The sequence below is a fragment of the Melospiza melodia genome, chromosome 3 (genome assembly GCF_035770615.1).
Source record: "Melospiza melodia melodia isolate bMelMel2 chromosome 3, bMelMel2.pri, whole genome shotgun sequence".
Lineage (NCBI taxonomy): Eukaryota > Metazoa > Chordata > Aves > Passeriformes > Passerellidae > Melospiza > Melospiza melodia.
Window position 1 is genome coordinate 108,427,236 of NC_086196.1, and position 18,370 is coordinate 108,445,605.

The 18,370-nt window shown below is 41.8% G+C and overlaps 2 protein-coding genes across 8 annotated transcripts in view; both read right to left on the reverse strand.

Moving 5' to 3' along the window:
- TASP1 (taspase 1) overlaps positions 1 to 7,573 on the reverse strand; it is a 79,422-nt gene extending 71,849 nt beyond the window's left edge. Inside the window, exons 1-4 of one of the 3 annotated variants that reach the window (XM_063152538.1) lie at positions 7,504 to 7,573; positions 4,752 to 4,969; positions 3,008 to 3,075; positions 1,476 to 1,544 (exon numbers count right to left, since the gene is read on the reverse strand). In XM_063152538.1, coding sequence (XP_063008608.1) covers positions 1,476 to 1,544; positions 3,008 to 3,075; positions 4,752 to 4,890 — 276 coding nt within the window. In that variant the 5' untranslated portion in view covers positions 4,891 to 4,969; positions 7,504 to 7,573. Of the gene's footprint in view, positions 1 to 1,475; positions 1,545 to 3,007; positions 3,076 to 4,751; positions 4,970 to 7,063; positions 7,184 to 7,503 lie in introns of those variants that run through there. The other 2 variants (XM_063152539.1, XM_063152537.1) reach the window with 2 other exon arrangements.
- A 7,678-nt stretch (positions 7,574 to 15,251) lies between these two features.
- ESF1 (ESF1 nucleolar pre-rRNA processing protein homolog) overlaps positions 15,252 to 18,370 on the reverse strand; it is a 31,021-nt gene continuing 27,902 nt past the window's right edge. For all 5 annotated transcript variants that reach the window (XM_063152540.1, XM_063152542.1, XM_063152541.1 and 2 more), the window contains exons 12-14: positions 17,120 to 17,187; positions 16,306 to 16,452; positions 15,252 to 16,157 (exon numbers count right to left, since the gene is read on the reverse strand). In XM_063152540.1, the coding sequence (XP_063008610.1) occupies positions 15,858 to 16,157; positions 16,306 to 16,452; positions 17,120 to 17,187 (515 nt within the window). In that variant the 3' untranslated portion in view covers positions 15,252 to 15,857. The remainder of the gene's footprint in view (positions 16,158 to 16,305; positions 16,453 to 17,119; positions 17,188 to 18,370) is intronic.

The following is an 18,370-nucleotide window of genomic DNA, read 5'->3' on the forward strand; positions in this document are numbered from 1 at the left end:
CATCACAGCTGCAGCCCATTTAGAACAACTAGGATTGGGGCAAGGCCACTTATACAATACATAGATTTTACTATGGCTCAAAGGCCACCTCTACTATAAGACATAACTTGTTCTACAGAAGCTACTTCTGAGTATTCAAATCTACTAAAGAAAAAGAAAAGTCTCTTGGGGATAACAAAAACATACAGACTATTTAGTCCAGACACAGCTGCAAAGAGATCTGCAACTGTTCGGTTAAGCTTCTCAAAGTATGTTTTTCTCTGTAGCTCAGGAACACAATAAAAATCACAACCCAAAGTAGATTTTTATTTTTGTTTTCCGCTGAGGAGGGAGCTGACACACAAACCAGTCTCATGGAGTGAGAGCAGCCTCAATGTGCTTAGGGAAGTGCATGGTAAATAATCCCATTAGAGAGATGCTTGTTGCTTTCTGTGAGCTATACTCTAATGTGTAAGATAGCACATGAAAGCATATTTGAACAGCTCAGGGAGACCCACAGGAGGGCTGAAAGCCAAGGCACTTGCCAAGTTCACAGTGTGACTGAAGCCTTGGCTCCCAGTCAGCATGTCTAACACACACTGAAGTATGCACTGACTGCCTGCCTTACGCCAGCCCCACCACGTACATTAATGAACACTTTCCCAACATCTGGATAAGAAAATCCACTGCTAATCCTCTTGGAATACTACCATAAATTCCAAGTGCAGGAAATTATTTTTACAGCACAACACTTACCTTGCTTTCCTTTTTTTTTTTTACTAATAAAGTTGGAGGGGAAAAAGCAATTACTACTTACAGGAGAAGAAGAATACCTGTTTCCATCATCACTGTCATGAGTGATTAGTGGATCTGGGATAATGACCAAACTGCTTCATTTACCACCCAGAAATATTTAGCTTTACTCGCTTCTACATTATTTCATGGGGACCTTCACTGTGGCAGATGCTATAAAAATCTCATCACTCTAAAGACACTTTTCCAAAAACCTCACCAGCAGCTGCTCATCAAGATGTTCTACCTTAATTAACAAGTACTGTTTTGAAATAAAAACATTACTGGCCCATTCCTCTGCATATATTTTGTCATAATAATCACACCCAGTAGGATATATTTTCCCTCTCCAAGAAGCAGAGCCAGAACAACCTGTCTGTACTCAGCAAGCCAGAAATTAAGTTCCTTACAAAGTGTTCAATAAGTCTTTAATCACTGCATTTATTCTTAAAGGTTAAAGACTATCTGATAAGGCATACCTAAAATGACAACCAAATTGCACCAACTAGGAAACTTTTATTCAGTTTGCATTTTTATAAAGTACTTAAACACATTTACACCAAAATACAGTGGAAAAGCAAAGATAAAATTAGTGTACCACAAAAACAAAATTCCACTGAGATTGCCCATTTAATATCCCCCTACAGAAAGTTTTGGCAAGATTTACCCAAGAGGTGTACTTACTACAAGTCAGAAATTCGTACCTCTAATTCTATAAGTGCTGCAGTCACTGCATCTGTTGCAAGAGCACCAGCCTGTAGCTTTTCAATTGCCTGGAAAACACAAGTTTTAGCTGATTAGGAAATTCTATTATTCAGTGACTGAGGCCTACATTTTCCTATTCCTGTATAAAATAAAATCTTCACCAAATTAGTTTAAAATATAAGAGGGTGTAAGAACAAGAGGCACTGGAAAAAGTCAGTATGACCCATATGAGGGCAGATCTGAAGATATGATTTTACTGCTATGACATTGTGACACTGCATTTAGTAGCAGATTTCTGCATAGTCAAATTTCTGTCAAAATAACTTTTTATACTTTATATCCTCAAACACCAAATGTTTCAGTCAACAAGTTTCAATTTTTCCTTCCAAGACTCAACAAAAATTTCTAGTACCACATATAGCAATTACCATAAAATTGAAGAGAACTTCACAAACTCATTTAAAGCCAACACAAATCATGTAAAATAATGTTACCTTCAAATTATATACAACAGTGAAATTGTAGAGCCTAATAGTATTTATTAGATTCATACTGAACAAGACCTTACAGTCAAGCTTTCTCAGGGAACCCCAGAAAACAACTCTGGCTGCAAGACAAACCTGAAATTGTTTGTTCTTCACAGAAGTTATTGATGTTGGCTACTGAGCTCAAGAGTAGCTACACAGAATCTCAAATTGGACTTCAATGCAACAGCAGATCTCACATAACTAGCTGCAAAATGACTTTCACCAAGGCTAAAAAAGCCAGTGCTAAGTTTGGATGATTTGTGAGGCCTCTCATTACAAAATTAGATTGGTATTAGGATTGAGCAACAAACTGTAACACAAAGTGATAATTATCAGAGACCAACTCTGAGGCTCCTCTAAAAATCCTGCCAAGCTCCCAAGCTCCTTCTCCCTGGAGAAAGAAAACGACATTAACAATTTTAGAGAGAGGTCTTCCAGCTACTCATTCAATACTTAAAAGACAAGACTTGCCAGTTCCAAAGCAAAGTTCTTGGAAGAGATGAAAACATATTAATTTCAATGGAAATGAAAGTCTTGCCATTTCTCTGTTTCCAAATTTGATTTTTTTGTTGTTTTTCCTGTTTCTACCTCCCTTCCTATTAAGAGGGTAAGAGCTATCAAGAATAAAATAATTATAGAAACTCCTACATTCACAGAGCAAACTGGATGCTAGAGTTTATTTAAACTCCAGAGTGGACATGGAAGAAATCAATATACAGACACCATACTTAGCTCCAGAAAACAGAAAGCTGTAGGAATACTCCTTGAAGGTACCACTGTGACCTTCTCTTGCTCTCCCACTGTTCATTTGGTGTCTGCTATTTGCCAGCACTGAAGAGAATGTTGCTGCATCTCATGGCCACTCACTGTCCTGCTCTGTATCATCTTAACTGTTTCTGCTCTGTTTTCCCTCATTTCCCTCAATAAACACACAGAGCCCAAGCAGCTAAGTGCAGATATTTCCTGTGTCCCCAGTACAGGACAGCAGAGCTGGTTACACATACCTTCTGGCAGGCTCTTTTGCACACATGCTTGTACTCTTTAGCTTTGGATTCAGAATGATAACCTGCACCTGCAATTGAAACAACAGGAAAATCTATTATAGTAGCTGGCAAACTCCAGCCTGTACTTCACATAGAGATTTAAGACACAGGCAGATATAGTGTTCCTTATTCTGGATTACACTGGCATTTCCTTTTTCTATCAGTGATTGACAACTTTATGCATTCCCAACACAGAATCAAACACACTCAGTAAAATACAGGATACAGATCATATATCCAGAAGCATGCAGGTATAAATATCAGCATCAATCTTTTCCTATAAAAACTTTCCAAGAGATTCCAGTTTCACTCATTCTTGGAGGATTTCCAGCACAGCTTTTTTCTTTACTGTCCATTATTGGGCAAAACCCTCATTTTTAAGTCAAACTCTTGATTTTCTTTTTTCCACAATTCTGCTCATTTTCTCATGTTTATGCTATGTTTTTAGAGCTTGTTACTCTTGACTTAGAAAAAGGAGTTCCTTCAAATGAAGATCATTCAGATTTTTCACCTTTTTCTTATTCTCAGCTTTTGTATCTATCCCATTGTATTGAACCATTCTGCCCTACTTTGAAGCCACTGCCCCTACTTGCATAGCTGAAAAGTTTATTAATGCCACCATTCCACTAAATACAGATTCAGAAAAACAAGAGTGGAGCATATATTTAAAATCTACTTCCGTTTTACCAGGTTTTGCACTTAAAAACATGCTTGCATTTATCTCAACTTCCCTCTGCTCACCTCTAGAAATATTAGTTTTGAGGAACTCTAATAAAATAAGCTTTAACACCAATACCAAAGTGACCCAGTAAATGACACTATCTTGAGCAATTTCATTTGCCCTTAAAATAGAATACCAGGGTCATCAAACATCAATCCAGAATAAATTGTTTAAGGTTTGGAGCTGGTTTTTTGACCTTAATGATTTTATAAAGCAAGTAACATGTTGGCTTTTCAAATATTTTAGGCATGACCAGGCCACTTTGCTCCATTTTACCTCATGTACTCATACAGATGCTCAAAACAAATATACACCCAGATATAAGCATTGTTTACTTCATGATTCATAGTATTTAATAAAGAATCTATGAAAAAATAATTTATGAGCAAGACACACAAAACACATAATTTCTGTATTAGATCTGAGTAGAGAAGTCCTTCATTACATGTGGAAAGAAAAAAGAGTAACTCACTTAAATATGAACAAGATCAGAAAAACAGACTCAGAAGAAATGTCAGAAGGGTAAAAAGATTTCTGCAACAAACAGCCCTAGCAGATTTCAGAAGGTCTTAGCTGGACTGTCCTCATGGACAAGCTTGACAAGGAACCATCAGCAGTGAAAGGACTGTATTTGATCTTTCCATAGGTAAAGAAACAGACTGAAATATCTCCCTCATTTTGTAGGTTTGCCAAGCTTAGCAGACAAGTACAGAATACCACATTTTATAATCATTTACATTTAGGGGTTTTCTTTGTCAAGGAGAACAAAAACACCATCCAGAACAACCAAAGAGCTACATTTTGATTAAGAGTTTCCAGCGCAACCTCCAATCAAACTCCTCATTCTGAGATTTGAACATACAGTTAATGTCACTTTATTAGCACACTAGTAGTCCAGAGCCACTATAAAATTTTTGTTGCTATCTAGTTTGATACCAAACTATTCATTATTTCCATTGCAGCTGTTCTGCTTCCACACCTTACCTGCATGGACAAGCACAAATCCCACTCGTTTCCCTCTTTGGGTTTGCTTTGTTTCGGGCTCTTTGACCACCACTTTTACAGCTGTAACCTGAGATGATTTGGAAGGTAACACTTCTACTGAACTTATCCCCTTCTCCATGGTCACACATTGGGATCACCATCTTCTACTGGGAAGGAGCACACTTCCATTCAAAAATAAACTCTGGAGAGAAATCATCCTAAAACCAGATCAGATATATATGTTAGACACTGACTTCAAGAGATGAATTTCACACAAAGAACCAAATCCCAAAGAATTTTTGGGAGAGAAGTTTGAACCAAGGGGAACACACCTCTCCAAAGCAGGGTTTCCAAGTTCTGCCTCTTCCCTAGAATTAATGAGACCTGAAATAATCAAAGTTCATGCTGCAAGCTGAAAGCAGCCTTTTCACTCCAACATAACTTGAACGTAATGATCTTGCCAGACACTGGAAGGAACTGTTAATATAAGTTTTGCTTTCCATGGTGGCCTGTTTTCCAACAATACAACTAATTTCTCCAGCCATCACATCTAACTGGCACATGACTAACCTTTTAAAACACCTTTGCCTTTCTATGCAGGGAACACCTGTTTAAGATCCTATAATGAACTCCTAGTCTTCTATATTGTTTCATCCCATCTCCTTATAATTCCCCATTAATTTGCAGCAGGAAAAGAAAAAATAGATTAACTTTTATTTAATGACAAATTATTTCTAGAACAAAACCCAGCCTAAAACAGTCAAATAATGTTTATCTGGGTAAAGAGAGCTACCATGATTACTAGTAAACCTCAACATGCTAAAGTCAAGCTCAAATAATTTAGTAACTATTGGTTTTGATGGTTACCCTTCAGATGCTAAGGAAATTAATGTTTATAGAAAGCTAATGGAAATATTGTCAGTATTGTCTAGTATGTGAAACAAAAACAACAGTGCAGAATGATGTATTTATCAGGAGTTGCCAAACAAACTGCCTGTATTTACTGCTGCTCTTATCCACAGCTTACTACATATTAATCCTGACACAAAAACATTTGTCTACTTCAGAAGATAAAACAGAGGTATTCCACACACTGAATTACTTAAGAAAGCGAAAAGCATGTAATGTTAATGGAGAAAACCTCTCTAATATATTAAGATAGCTTATATATTAAGAACTAGATTAATTTTAAGGTCCCTTCCAATCCAAACCATTCTCTGACTCTCCACCTCTATATTCCAATGTAACATCTATCACTCCTACCATCTCAAAAAGGACTTTGTAACCCAGGAACACTGGAAGGTGACCAGAAGTGGGAAAATGAGATGTTTAATGCATAAGACTTAAACCACTAACTCTTGAAATGCTATATGGCTGACTCCAGCAATTAAATACCACCCCATTTAAATGGCCCAAACAATGTAAATGATGTTTACCAAGATTCAGCACTGCCACAGAACAAACCAGCTGGTTTGCCATAACTATTCCTTTGATAAGAAAAATCAGCACAGCTCTGGAGGAAGTTATTCACCATAATTTCTTCCCAAATACTAAACATACCTAGTAATCTGCATACAATTATAAATTTACTTTTCAAAATTAAATATTAACTTAATGTTATAATTATATATGTCCTGACAAAAAATGAAAGGCTACTATAATACATAGGGTCCACAGAAAGTGTTTATGGATTGCATCCAATTGTAATTGTCACTTGAAAAAATTTCAGAGCTAAGATTAAAGCACTCATCACTGCATTTACTTCCTTTTTATCAATAATAGTAAAGATGGCTCCAGCAACCATTGGTCCTCTTTGCTACACCCTACAGAAAGTCACTCCTACAACAAGGGCACAGCACAGACTTCAGTAAAGAGAAAGAGGAGCAAGTAAGGAATTTAAACTCTCCAGGAATGGAAGAAATAGCGTGGTAGTAGGGAAAGCAATAATGACGACAAAATAGCTTTTTAAAATTAAGATGGAAATATCACTTGAAGACTTGCTAACAGTATAGCTGCAGGCTGAAAATCCTCACTAGGCCTTTGCACAGAGCTGGGTCTAAGGATGTGTTTATTTCTACAGAGAACATGCAGACAACCCGTCTCTCTCGTTTGCTTCCGTTTGTAACACTTCCTCCACACCAACTCAATTTTCTCCAACACCGCCCATCTCAAACTGGGATCTCAATCTTCAACTCCTTTCACATTCCATTCACAAACCCGCTGCTTCCACGTGTTAAGCTCCCACTGGACCCAACTTTTCCCTTTCAAGCCTCCTCTAGGATTTATCAGCTCTCCGTCCTGGGCTGTCATACTTCCATCACTCTTGACTCCATCCGTCCCTGCTACCATTTCCTGCTCCCCATCCGTGCAGCGCCAGGATCGGTGGGAGAACACACAACAGCGTGACTGCTGGAGAACAGCAACCGAAACCATTTGACCCCAAGAGCCCCGAGCGCACTGCAGAAGGCACTCGGACTGCGGCACGGGCGCTGGGAGAACACAGACACGCGCGAGGGTCCGGTGGGGTCGGGTCGGGGCATCCTCCCCTCCCGCGCCTCCAGCCCGATCCCGCTCCCGCCGCCCAGCCCGTGACGTCACGCGGGACCGTGACGTCACGCGGGCAGCCCCACCGGCGGACGCGCGGCCCGGCCCAGGCCCGCTCCCGGCCCGCGCAGCCCCGCAGGCACAGAGGCCGTACCGGGGGAGGCGGGAGAGGCGGGCCGGGGCAGCCCCGCGGCGGCGCCGCACTCACCCTGCACCGCCGCCATCCGGGACCGCCCGCTCGACCGCCCGTTGCCTCGGTGAGCGTGAGGCGTCCCGCCCCCGGCCCGCGCCCATTGGCCGGGCCGCGCCCCGCGGCCGGAAGTGGCGGCGCTGTTGATTGGCGTCCCGCAGGGCCAATGGCGTTGCCCGGGGCGGGCATGGCGGGTCCCGGGCCGGGACAGCTCTCCCGCTCCGGTGCCGCTGTGCGATCGGTGCCAGGCACGGCTCCGGGCAAAGCAGCGCGGCCCCACAGAGGCCATCTGTGTCTCAGGGCGGGGATAGTAGCCTCCGGTATTGTTACCGTGAGCCCCAGGGCAATATATACATATATATATGTGTGTGTGTGTGTATATACATATATATCTGTGTATATATATATGTATGTATGTATGTATGTGTGTATATATATGTGTGCATATATATGTATATATAATATCAACGTGCGCATATATCGTATCGATATATAATCAATATACATGTCATAGAATATGTAATGTATCTCTATATCTATGCAATATATATATCATATATATATTATCTATAAATCATACAATATGCAATATATGTATGATATATATATCATACAAATATACAAATATAAAACATGCTACATACCCATATATCAATATACATATTTCTATCCATATGCAGATATAGTTTATCAATATACATATATATCATCCAATATGAAATACATCTATAGATCAACATAGAATGTAGATATACATCATACATTATGCAATATATGTATGATATATATATCATATTAATATACAAATATATAAATATGCTACAAATCCATCTATAATATCAAGACACATATTGCTATCAATATGCATATACAGTTTATCAATATACAGATATTGATATATCATCCAATATGCAATACATCTCTATATCAGTGTAGATATATATCATGCAATATGCAATATACATATATTAATCTGCAATATACATATGTATTATATCACTACATATATATGTAACACAGTATGCACTATATAATACAATATACAATATACACATATTGATATATATAGCTACACATGTGACTTCTGACAGCTGCTCAAAACTCACCTCATTGATTAAAAATACTTATATTTCATAATAGACTTGTTAGGAAATTCTCACAGCAATCAGATATTTTACATCATTCTGCTTCAATGACCATTAAACTACTGTGTTCTGCTAGAGAGTTTTTATTCATTTCTGTCCACTTTGTTGCAGAGGTGGTGTAGAGAACATGTTGTTTACTGAAGCTGCCTTCCCAGGATCAAGGACAGCTGTACATGAATCCCATGTCCATGACACCTTCTCTGATGGTCACTGTCATCAGTCCTGGGAACTAGCTGTGTGTGTGTGAGACACTTCATTATCCCAGTCCATGCTGTCCACTGTTCCCAAAGTGCCTCCACACTTCCAGCCTGTTGCTCCTCTTCTTTGTAGAACCATGAAATGAGTCCAGATGTCCTTACAGATTTACTTATATTGTAAATTTATTTTAGCTGACACCTCAAATTCTCTTTTGAAAAGCTCAGCCTTTTGAAGTCGAAACTCTAAAGCTTTTATTACATCAAGACAAGGCTGTTCTGTTTGCAGAATTCACTTAACCTCTTGCTCAAGTTGCACATGAGAAGTGGAAGGATATATATTATACAAAAGCTTATCCTGACCCCTCTAGATGAAGTAGATTTTAACTCCTCAGTTTTTTTTTCCTAGGAGTAAGCCCAGTATGTAGCTTGTAATATTAACTATATTACACTGGCTCTTGCAACAGTGAACAATATCATTCACTCTCTGCAAACAAGCTGTCAGAAAATCACCTGCTTCAGCCAAACTACAATTTTTGAAAATAAAATTTCTATGGTACTCTCTGACAATGAACTCATTCATTTCTAATAAAGGGTGTCTTTCTAAATAAACCATTTTAATAACAATGAAATCTGTATGAGTAACGTTGCAGTATATCGCTCCATGTTCCTAGCAGGTGTTGGTTTCTCAGTCAGAGAAAAGCGCTGCCTCCTCGTCCAAGTCCTTCCACACGTGGTTGCTCCTTCCCCTCTGGAGCGCGTCCCCCCGCAGGCAGCGCTGCCGCAGGTGCCTCAGGAAGCCCTTGATGGAGGCGGAGTTCTCCTTCTGGCGGCCGATGGGCTCCTCATGGAGGGGGGAGCGCTCAGCCAGGCAGCAGGTCCTTGGCCAGGCTGAGCGTGTCCAGCTCTTCTCCTGGGAGACACGGGGCAGGGAGCACGATGATGGGGGCAGAGGGGCTGCAGGGGCTGGGCCCCCTTGGGCTCTCCTGGGGCCTGGCTGGGCTGCCCCCGGCTGCAGGCTGGGTGGGGAGGATGTCAGGAAAGTTCTGTCTTGCTCTGGGGGCTCAGCCTGTCCTTGTTTCCTCCTGGGAGGGAGCGGGCTGAGCCCAACCTCTGCTTCTGGGCTCGGGCACGGGGCTGGGGAAGAGGCAGAGGAGCCTTGGTGCCTGCCCAGGCTTTCGCCTGCCCAGGGGCTGGCACTGCTCCTCACCCTACAGCTGCAGCTGCCCTGGCACCATCCCAGCTGCCCGGTGCCCATCCCTCACCTCTCTCCGCTGCCTCCGGGCTTTTCTCCGCAGGCTGCAGCCGAGGCCGAGCGCGGCCAGCAGCAGGGCCAGGGCCAGCAGGGTGCAGCAGTGCCGCTGCAGGGGCCCCAGGCTGGCACTGCCCGTGCCAGGGCGCGGCAGCTGCGCTCCCTGGGCCGGCACGGGCAGCCGGGCCGCGCTGCTGGGGGCAAGGCTGAGAGCTCTGGGCGTGCTGGGGAGCAGCGAGGCCGCGCAGAGCCCCAGGAGCAGGGAGGGCCCCGGGCAGAGCATGGCACAGCTGCCCCGGGAGCTGCTGGGCCTGACCCCGAGCTGAGCTGTGCCCACGGGCTCCGTGCCAGGTGCTGGCACCGGCTGCGATGTCACAGAGCTGTTGCCTGGCAGCCAGAGGCTGGGAATGTCAAGGCCAGGCCAGGCCAGAGGGTCTGAGCGGCTGCTTTGTCTCACTCTGCCCTTGTATATGAAAATTAAGATAGAGGTGCCAGTTAAACACTAATTGGGAGCGTTACTTCAGACTGAGAATCCTAATTAGGCCTTTGCATATTTTGTCACAGAATATATTTATTTTTACATATGGTTGACTTAATAGTTTTATAACACTTCCTTCTCATCAGGTTAATTTGCTCAAACCACTTCCATCTCAAAATATTATTAGTGTCCACTTACATTTCACTTAGAAAACTGCTGCTTCCACTTTGGAAGATCCCATTGGACCCATCCTTTCACTTTCAAACTTCTAGTATTTCTCAGTTCTCCTTCCTGTCTATCATACTTCCATCAATCCTGATATTGACCCTCCTTGGGTCAAGGAGGTCATGCAGGTTGGTGCCCTACATCTGTGTAGCTAATGAAACAGTATTGAAGGAATACACAGTAATGTGACTCCTGAAGAACATGAACAAAAATTATTTAAGGACTTGGGGGTGCTGGTGTATGAGAGGCTGGACGTGACGTGGCAATGTGCTCTGGCAGCCCAGAAGGCAACCTGGTTCTGGGCTGCATCCAAAGCCCTGTGGGCAGCAGGGGAGGGAGGGGATTCTGCCCCTGTGCCCCCCCTCTGGCGTGACCCCACCTGCAGGGCTGCATGCAGATCTGGGATCTAGCACAGGAAGGACATGGAGCTGTTGGAGTGAGGCCAGAAGAAGCCACGCAGATGATCAGAGGGATGGAGCAGCTTTCCTTGAGGAAAGGCTGAGAGATTTGGTGTTGCTCAGCCTGGAGAACAGAAGGCTTAGGGGTGACCTAACTGTGGCCTTCCAGTACCTGAAGGGAGCCTACAAGAAAGATGGAGAAGGACTATTCACAAGGGCCTGGAGTGACAGAACAAGGGGGAATGGCTTCAAACTGAAAGAGGATAAGTTCAGATTAGATGTTAGGAAAACGTTCCAAGCTGTGAAGGTGGGGAGGCACTGGCACAGGTTGCCCAGCGAAGCTGTGGATGCCCCATCCCTGGAAGCGTTCAAGGCCAGGCTGGATGGAGCTCTGAGCAACCTGGTCTCCTTCAACCTGGAAGCTGCCCGAAGCACTGACTGCACTGCAAAAGTAAATCTGAATGCTCGGCAGGCGCCGGGAGAAACACAAACACACGCGAGGATCACACGGAGGCAGCAGGAGCCGCTCAGCCGCCCGCAGCCCGCTCCAGCTCGAGGGACCCCGCAGGGCGCGGCCACAGAGCGATCGGAACGCAGGGGCGGACAGCGCCGACGCTCCGGTGTCCGTATGGCAGCAGCAGTAAGGCACAGTTTGCTCCCGAGCGGGTTCAGGTTCCACAGCGAGCCCTGACCCGGGCGGACCGAGCAGCCCCGCGGCGCCGCCTGGACCGTGACGTCACCCTCAGCGCTCCGTGACGTCACGTGGAGAGCGTGCGCGCGGCCGCCTCATGGCGCTGCCCAGGGCCTTGAGCTGCTCCGTGGGATGTCAGTTTCGTTCCCAGCCAGCAGCCAGCAGGAGCTCACCCGCCAGGCTTAAGATTTTATAGGGAATTTTGACAAATTATATTTCTGCAGCACTTACTATAGGACTTCCTAATAACGCTGGTTTCATTCTGGCCCGTGACGTCATCCGCAGCAGCCGGTGACGTCACGCGGAGAGCCTGCACCTAGGCAGCCTCATGGCACTGCGCCGTGGGCCACAGGCTTCATTCCCAGCCAGCAGCTGTCAGGATCTTGCCTGCTAGACTTAAGATTTTAAAGGAAATTTTGAAAAATTATATTTCTGCAGCACTTACTATAGGACTTGCTAATAACACCAATTCCATATTGGCCCATGACGTCACTCTCAGTGGCCCATGACGTCACGCAGAGAGCTTGTGTGCAGCCGCCTCATGGCGCTGCCCTCAGGGCCCTGAGCTGCCCTGTGGGCTGTCAGCTTTGTTGCCAGCTGGCAGCTGGCGGGAGCTCACTCACCAGACTCAAGATTTTAAAGGGAATTTTGACAAATTATATTTCTGCAGCACTTACTATAGGACTTCCTAATAACACCAGTTTCATTCTGACCCGTGACGTCACCTGCTGAGCCCCGTCACTTGAAGAGCTTGCACGCAGCCGCCTCATGGTGCTTCCGTCAGGGCCCTGAGCTACTCTGTGGGCACTGGGCTTCCTTCCCAGCCGGCAGCCAGCGGGACCTTGCCTGCCAGATTTAAGTTTTTTAAGAGAATTTTGACAAATTATATTTCTGCAGCACTTACTATAGGACTTCCTAATAAAAACAATTTCATTCTAGCCCGTGATGTCACCCGCAGTGCTCCATGAGGTCACATGGAGAGCCTGCTTGCAGCCACCTCATGGTGCTGCCTTCAGGGCCCTGAGCTGCCCTGTGGGCCCTGGGCTTCGTTCCCAGCCAGCAAAAGCTCACCGGCCAGACTTGAGTTTTCAAAGGGAATTTTGACAAATTATATTTCTGCAGCATTTAAATAGGACTTCCTAATAACAGCAATCTCATTCTGGCCCGTGATGTCACCCGCAGCAGCCTGTGACGTCACGCAGAGAGCCTGTGTGAGGCCGTCTCATGGCGCTGCCCTCAGAGCACTGAACAGCCCCATGGGCCCTAGGCTTCGCTCCCAGCCGGCAGCTGGCAAGATCTCACCCACCAGACTTAAGATTTTAAAGGGAATTTTGACAAAATGTACTTCTGCAGCACTTACCATAGGACTTTCTAGTAGCACCAGTTTCATTCTGATCCATGATGTCACCTGCTGTGCCCTGTGACTGCCTCATGGTGCTGCCATCAGGGCACTGAGCTGCCACGTGGGCTGTCGGCTTCATTGCCAGTCGGCAGCCAGCGGGAGCTCGTCCACCAGACTTAAGAATTTAAAAGGAATTTTGACAAATTCTATTTCTGGAGTGTGAAAAACGCTAATAACTTGTTTTTAAAATTTTAAAAGTTTAATAGCAAAAAAAAAAAAAGTTAAAAAATAGTAATAGAATCAGACAATAAAAACAAAGAGTTGTGGACAGTCTGGGTACCTCTTTCTGGGCAAAATAAGACCAAAAACGGATACAGGGACACACGTTAACAGAAGATCAGCCCTTAAAAGCAACAGCCTGTTGCATATTCATACACCTCATCCATGATGCATAAATTCCATTCAAACACAGGATTCCATCTGGTCAGCTTCTTCCTCTGAGTCCCGACTGCGTCCTCAGGGCTGAGTGAGGCAGGAAGAAGTTCATTTCTTCTGATAAGAGGGCAATAAATTTTTTTTCTCTGAAAGATTTAGGCATCCTGTGGCTGCTATCTCACTGCGAGTCCTCTCTTTCAAAAAAGTATCTTACATAGCATAGCTTTTTTTTTAACATTATGTTATAATCTAAAACTGTATTTAACACACTACTTAATAAAATTAATACAAAATAACTTTATAACAAAACACATATAATATTCATTTTAATATTTGCAAAAAGCCAATCATAAAATACACCTTTTTCACATGCAGCGCTTTTATAGGTCTTCCTAATAACACTTAGTTTCATCCACTAGCCAAATTCCATTTCGTAGCAAATAATAACTCTTAACAGATTGCTTTCACCAAGAGAAGTGTCATTTGCTTTCCTGTTGGTGGTGAACTCAGGTTATACTGTGTATTAAACATTAGCAAGAACTTGCACGGCACTGCTGAGAGCCACTAAAGGATCATAGAACCATGGAATGGTTTGTGCAGGATAGAGCTTTTACAGAACATCTAATCCAAACCCTCCTGCTGTGGATAGGGACATCTGGAAACTAAACTTTTTCACCCCCAGACTTTATTCCATCTCCACCACATCCTCATTGCCCTACACAGGATCTCCCCCAGGAACTCAGGAGGCTCCTGCCTAATAGTCACGGAAAAACTTTCTATGGCTTTCTTCCCAATAAAAATGTGCTTCCACTTTTGCATCATTGACTTCTTTTTTCAAAGATCAGCCTCACATTTTTTTAACAACACAAAATATGTCAGGAACAAATGCAAGTCTTTTTAACACAAGTTTTTGGCATGCAAAACTACGTGGCTTTTGGACAGCAGCTTTTGTCTTCCACATTACCAGGTGCTTCCTATTTTGTTGGACAAAACTACAAGGAAATAACATGCACTCCACAAACCCTCTGGAAATCTTTGGCTTTCTTTCACAGATTTTAACCTGAGGTCCAAATCCAAGTTTTTTTTTTTTTTTTTTATTTATTTCAAGCCCTTGATATTCTTGACAGCACTGAACTGAACCAAGGAGATTCCTCAAAGTACTTTTCTTCTCAGATGGCAATTTGAAATAGGACACACTGATTTGAGAGAAAAGGAGGGTGTTGTTAAAAAAAAAGAGGACTGCAACAGGATATTGGCTTTTGCATTATATATATTAGTTTTTGCACTGACCATAAGTATTCAGATATAATCTTTATTTAGCTGTTTGTCAGTATAACAAAATCTTTAAGTTTAAGTACATAATGCATAGTTTATAGAAATAGTAGTGGGGTGAAACAACATGTTTTCTAAAATTGTATCATCTAGATCTGCCTTTGATTTTTTTCCTTTCCCCCTCCCCACCTCCCCTTTTTTAACACTTGCAACGCTGGAAGACTTGGTGTAAGTATTATATTGATGGGAATGTAATAACAATAGCAAAAAGTTTATTCTGATCTAATGTCATTTAGGTGTGAAAGAAAAAAAACACAACCAGTACACAAAACTCTTTTGGGCCAATTTAAAATATTTATTTCAAAAAGATGTTAATGAAATACTTCTAAATGCAAATATTTCCATGAATTAGTTCTATGACCTTCAAGTATTTAAAGGAGAAATGAATAAAGCATTTATGCAATATTTTAAAAATCTACAAAAAATTTGTATACAAAATTTCTTCCATTTGTAGTTATATTATTACCTTCTTTATCAAGACAGGTATGTTTTACAGACTTCTGTGGGATTAAAAACTTGAAAACCACTTAGTTTCAGCAATAAACCTCTGCAGAACTGGTTTTATTATTTATAGATAAACCCATAATTATGATGTTTTTAGCCATTTTCAGCACTTCCATTATTTGTAAGAGATGACATGATACAAACCAAACCAGCCCAAAACCATCATTTCCTTACATATGTGCAAAACAGTATTTGTTGTGGCATAGGAAAAGAATGATTATTACTATGAACACTTCACAATTCACCAACATAGTTAATGAATTTTCAGGACATTTTAGGTGGACAGGAATTAGAGCAGCTCACAGTAACTTTAACAGATGTCTCCAGTTAGCAGGGCTTGGGACTAAAGTAAAGGCTGAGGAAAATCAAAGTTCAGTTATTTGAATTTCTGCTTTTTCCGTGCCTGAAACTCCTCAGTTTTATGTTTGACAGACTTGATTAGCATTGACAGGGCAGGATCTATGGCTTTCTTGGCAACCTCTCCTTTCTTTGCCACCTTCTTCTCCAGGCCCTTGTTTGCCTCCTTCAGATCTTGCTCCTTTTCTTCTCTTCGGCGAGCTTTCTCTTCCAGGATCTTTTCTACTGCTTTTGTCTTTTTGAAATTTGGATCTGAAGGATCCAAATTAAACAGGGGAGAAGTAAACATGGCTTGGAATCTTGTATCAGCAACATTCACCTGAAGGGAATAAAGCAGCATTTATTTTAGGTCAACTTTTGCCATGACAGCAAAGCTTTTAAACCTAATAAAACATGAACTTCAGAATTCACAGCTCATGAGATTCCAGGAACTGCTCCAGTCACAAAGTCAAGAAGTACACAATTACCTGGAAGTCATCTTCTAGTAATTCTTTCCTTTTCATAAGAAGTTTCTTTTTCTTCTTGCTCAGATTGTGTTGTTCTACAATCTTTTTATAATTAAAATGTTTTCTGGTGTCATCCTCATCATCCATCATCAGTAGGGCCATTTCAGCCTGTTACAAAATAAAAAACTCCATGTATACAATGAAGCTTTTCTGTGAAAAAATTCACTATCTCATTAATAAAGCCTGTATGAGTCTACATTAATTTAAATAAGCTTAAATAGGGTCATCAGGGCAGTATTATTTCATCCAAAAACATTCTTTTAACATTTTGAGGTTTAGTATTAATATAATTTGATTTCCTTCTTAGTAGACATAAAATGAATGCAAATATGCACATTCAATTTTGAAACACAGTAATAATCTCATCTGAAAATTGTACACCCGTACTTAGAAATAACTAATGGATACAATTTAATACTGGTATTCATATAGCAAAATAAAAATTAACAAATCTGGATTTAAGTAATTCCTTTAGTTAACTTGTGCTGAGAAAGGATGAAAAGAAACAAATTAGCAAATAAGTCAATCTTCAAGGACAAAAATAGACGGGACAAGGTTTGAACTCACCAGTGTTTCATAGAATACTGATGTTAAAATAAAAACTTGGCACTGCCCAACACACAAACTTCTTGGAAGCTTTTGTTCCAAAAGCTCTCACTATTAAAATTGTATAGTTTTATTCTACTGCAATCCTATGAAATTCTGCAGTTCCACTCACAAACACACACCAAATACTTGCAGAATTCATGCAATGCAACATTTTACATCACTTTACCTTCTGTTTTTCAACTTCATCTTCATCTTCTGAGGTACTTTCTACTGACTCTGGCTTCTTCTTTAAACCTAAGTGCAAATACAGAGCATGAACAGATTTATCCAAGCTTATGCATGAGGGCATCATTTACCTATAGCTAGAGCTGCTAAGTAAATCTCATTTTCTTGCACTCAGTATTTGAATGTCAGATGTGGAAAAAGGCTGCAAAGTTAAGAAAAACAAAGAAGACTTAAAGCAATAAAATAGTTTGAATAGTTGTTCAGTCGTTGAATGGTTTGAATAGTTGTTCAGTTTAAGGAGGCAGCAACATTCAATACAGTAAAACCATGGTTTTAAAAATACTTTCTGTCTTTTTCATACAGCAGTAGAGAGAAGTATCACAATAGTGCAGGCAAACCCATGACATCACACCACTCCCAGGGCATTTTCTAGTGGAAATTAAAATATGATTGACTCTGCTTAGACTGAATATTGTTCTGAGGAAGCTCCCCCGCTCCCTTAGCATTCAGATACACAGTGCTGATAATGACAGACATAATGAACAGTAACAGCATAAGACATTAGCCAAACCTCACTTCTAATGAAAACAGACTTGTTTAGAAATCCTACAATATCAAATTATTCTCTTTGGAATGCCTGTAGATCTTGATCAAGGAAAAGCAGAAGGTTTCCTGACCTGAACCACACACTCTGACCTTTAAGCTTGGAATGACATTCCCAGGCAGTTTTCTGCAGTCCACTGGGGGTACTCTTAGGGAAGATATTTGGGTTCATTTTGTTAGGACAGGTTTGTACTCAGACTAGAAATACAGACATGCCAGACACATGTCAAGTTACATCACTAAGGATACTCTGGAAGAGGATGTATTTCTTGAGAAAGGTTTTTTTCTGCCTTGACTATTCCCTTGACTATTTCTACATGGATTCCAAACTGGAAATGGATTTCCAGAAGAAACAAACCACCACCACAAAAAAAAATAAACTATCCTGATGCACAAAGTCATCAGCTGAACAACTGAACTATTGATTTAGTTCAGTAGTTCCAGAAAATGTGCAGGAAAAGCAGATTCAGATATGATATTGTTACCTAAACTACACTATTTAGGTTGATGTGTAGAAGGGAGAAGTAAATGTCTTCTGTAGGCCTCCAACAACTATGGAAGCTTTCTAACTTTCAGAAATAGCTAAACTACAGAAAAGGAGCACAGAGATAAAATTTGAGACAATTATATGAGAAGTTAGATCAATAAA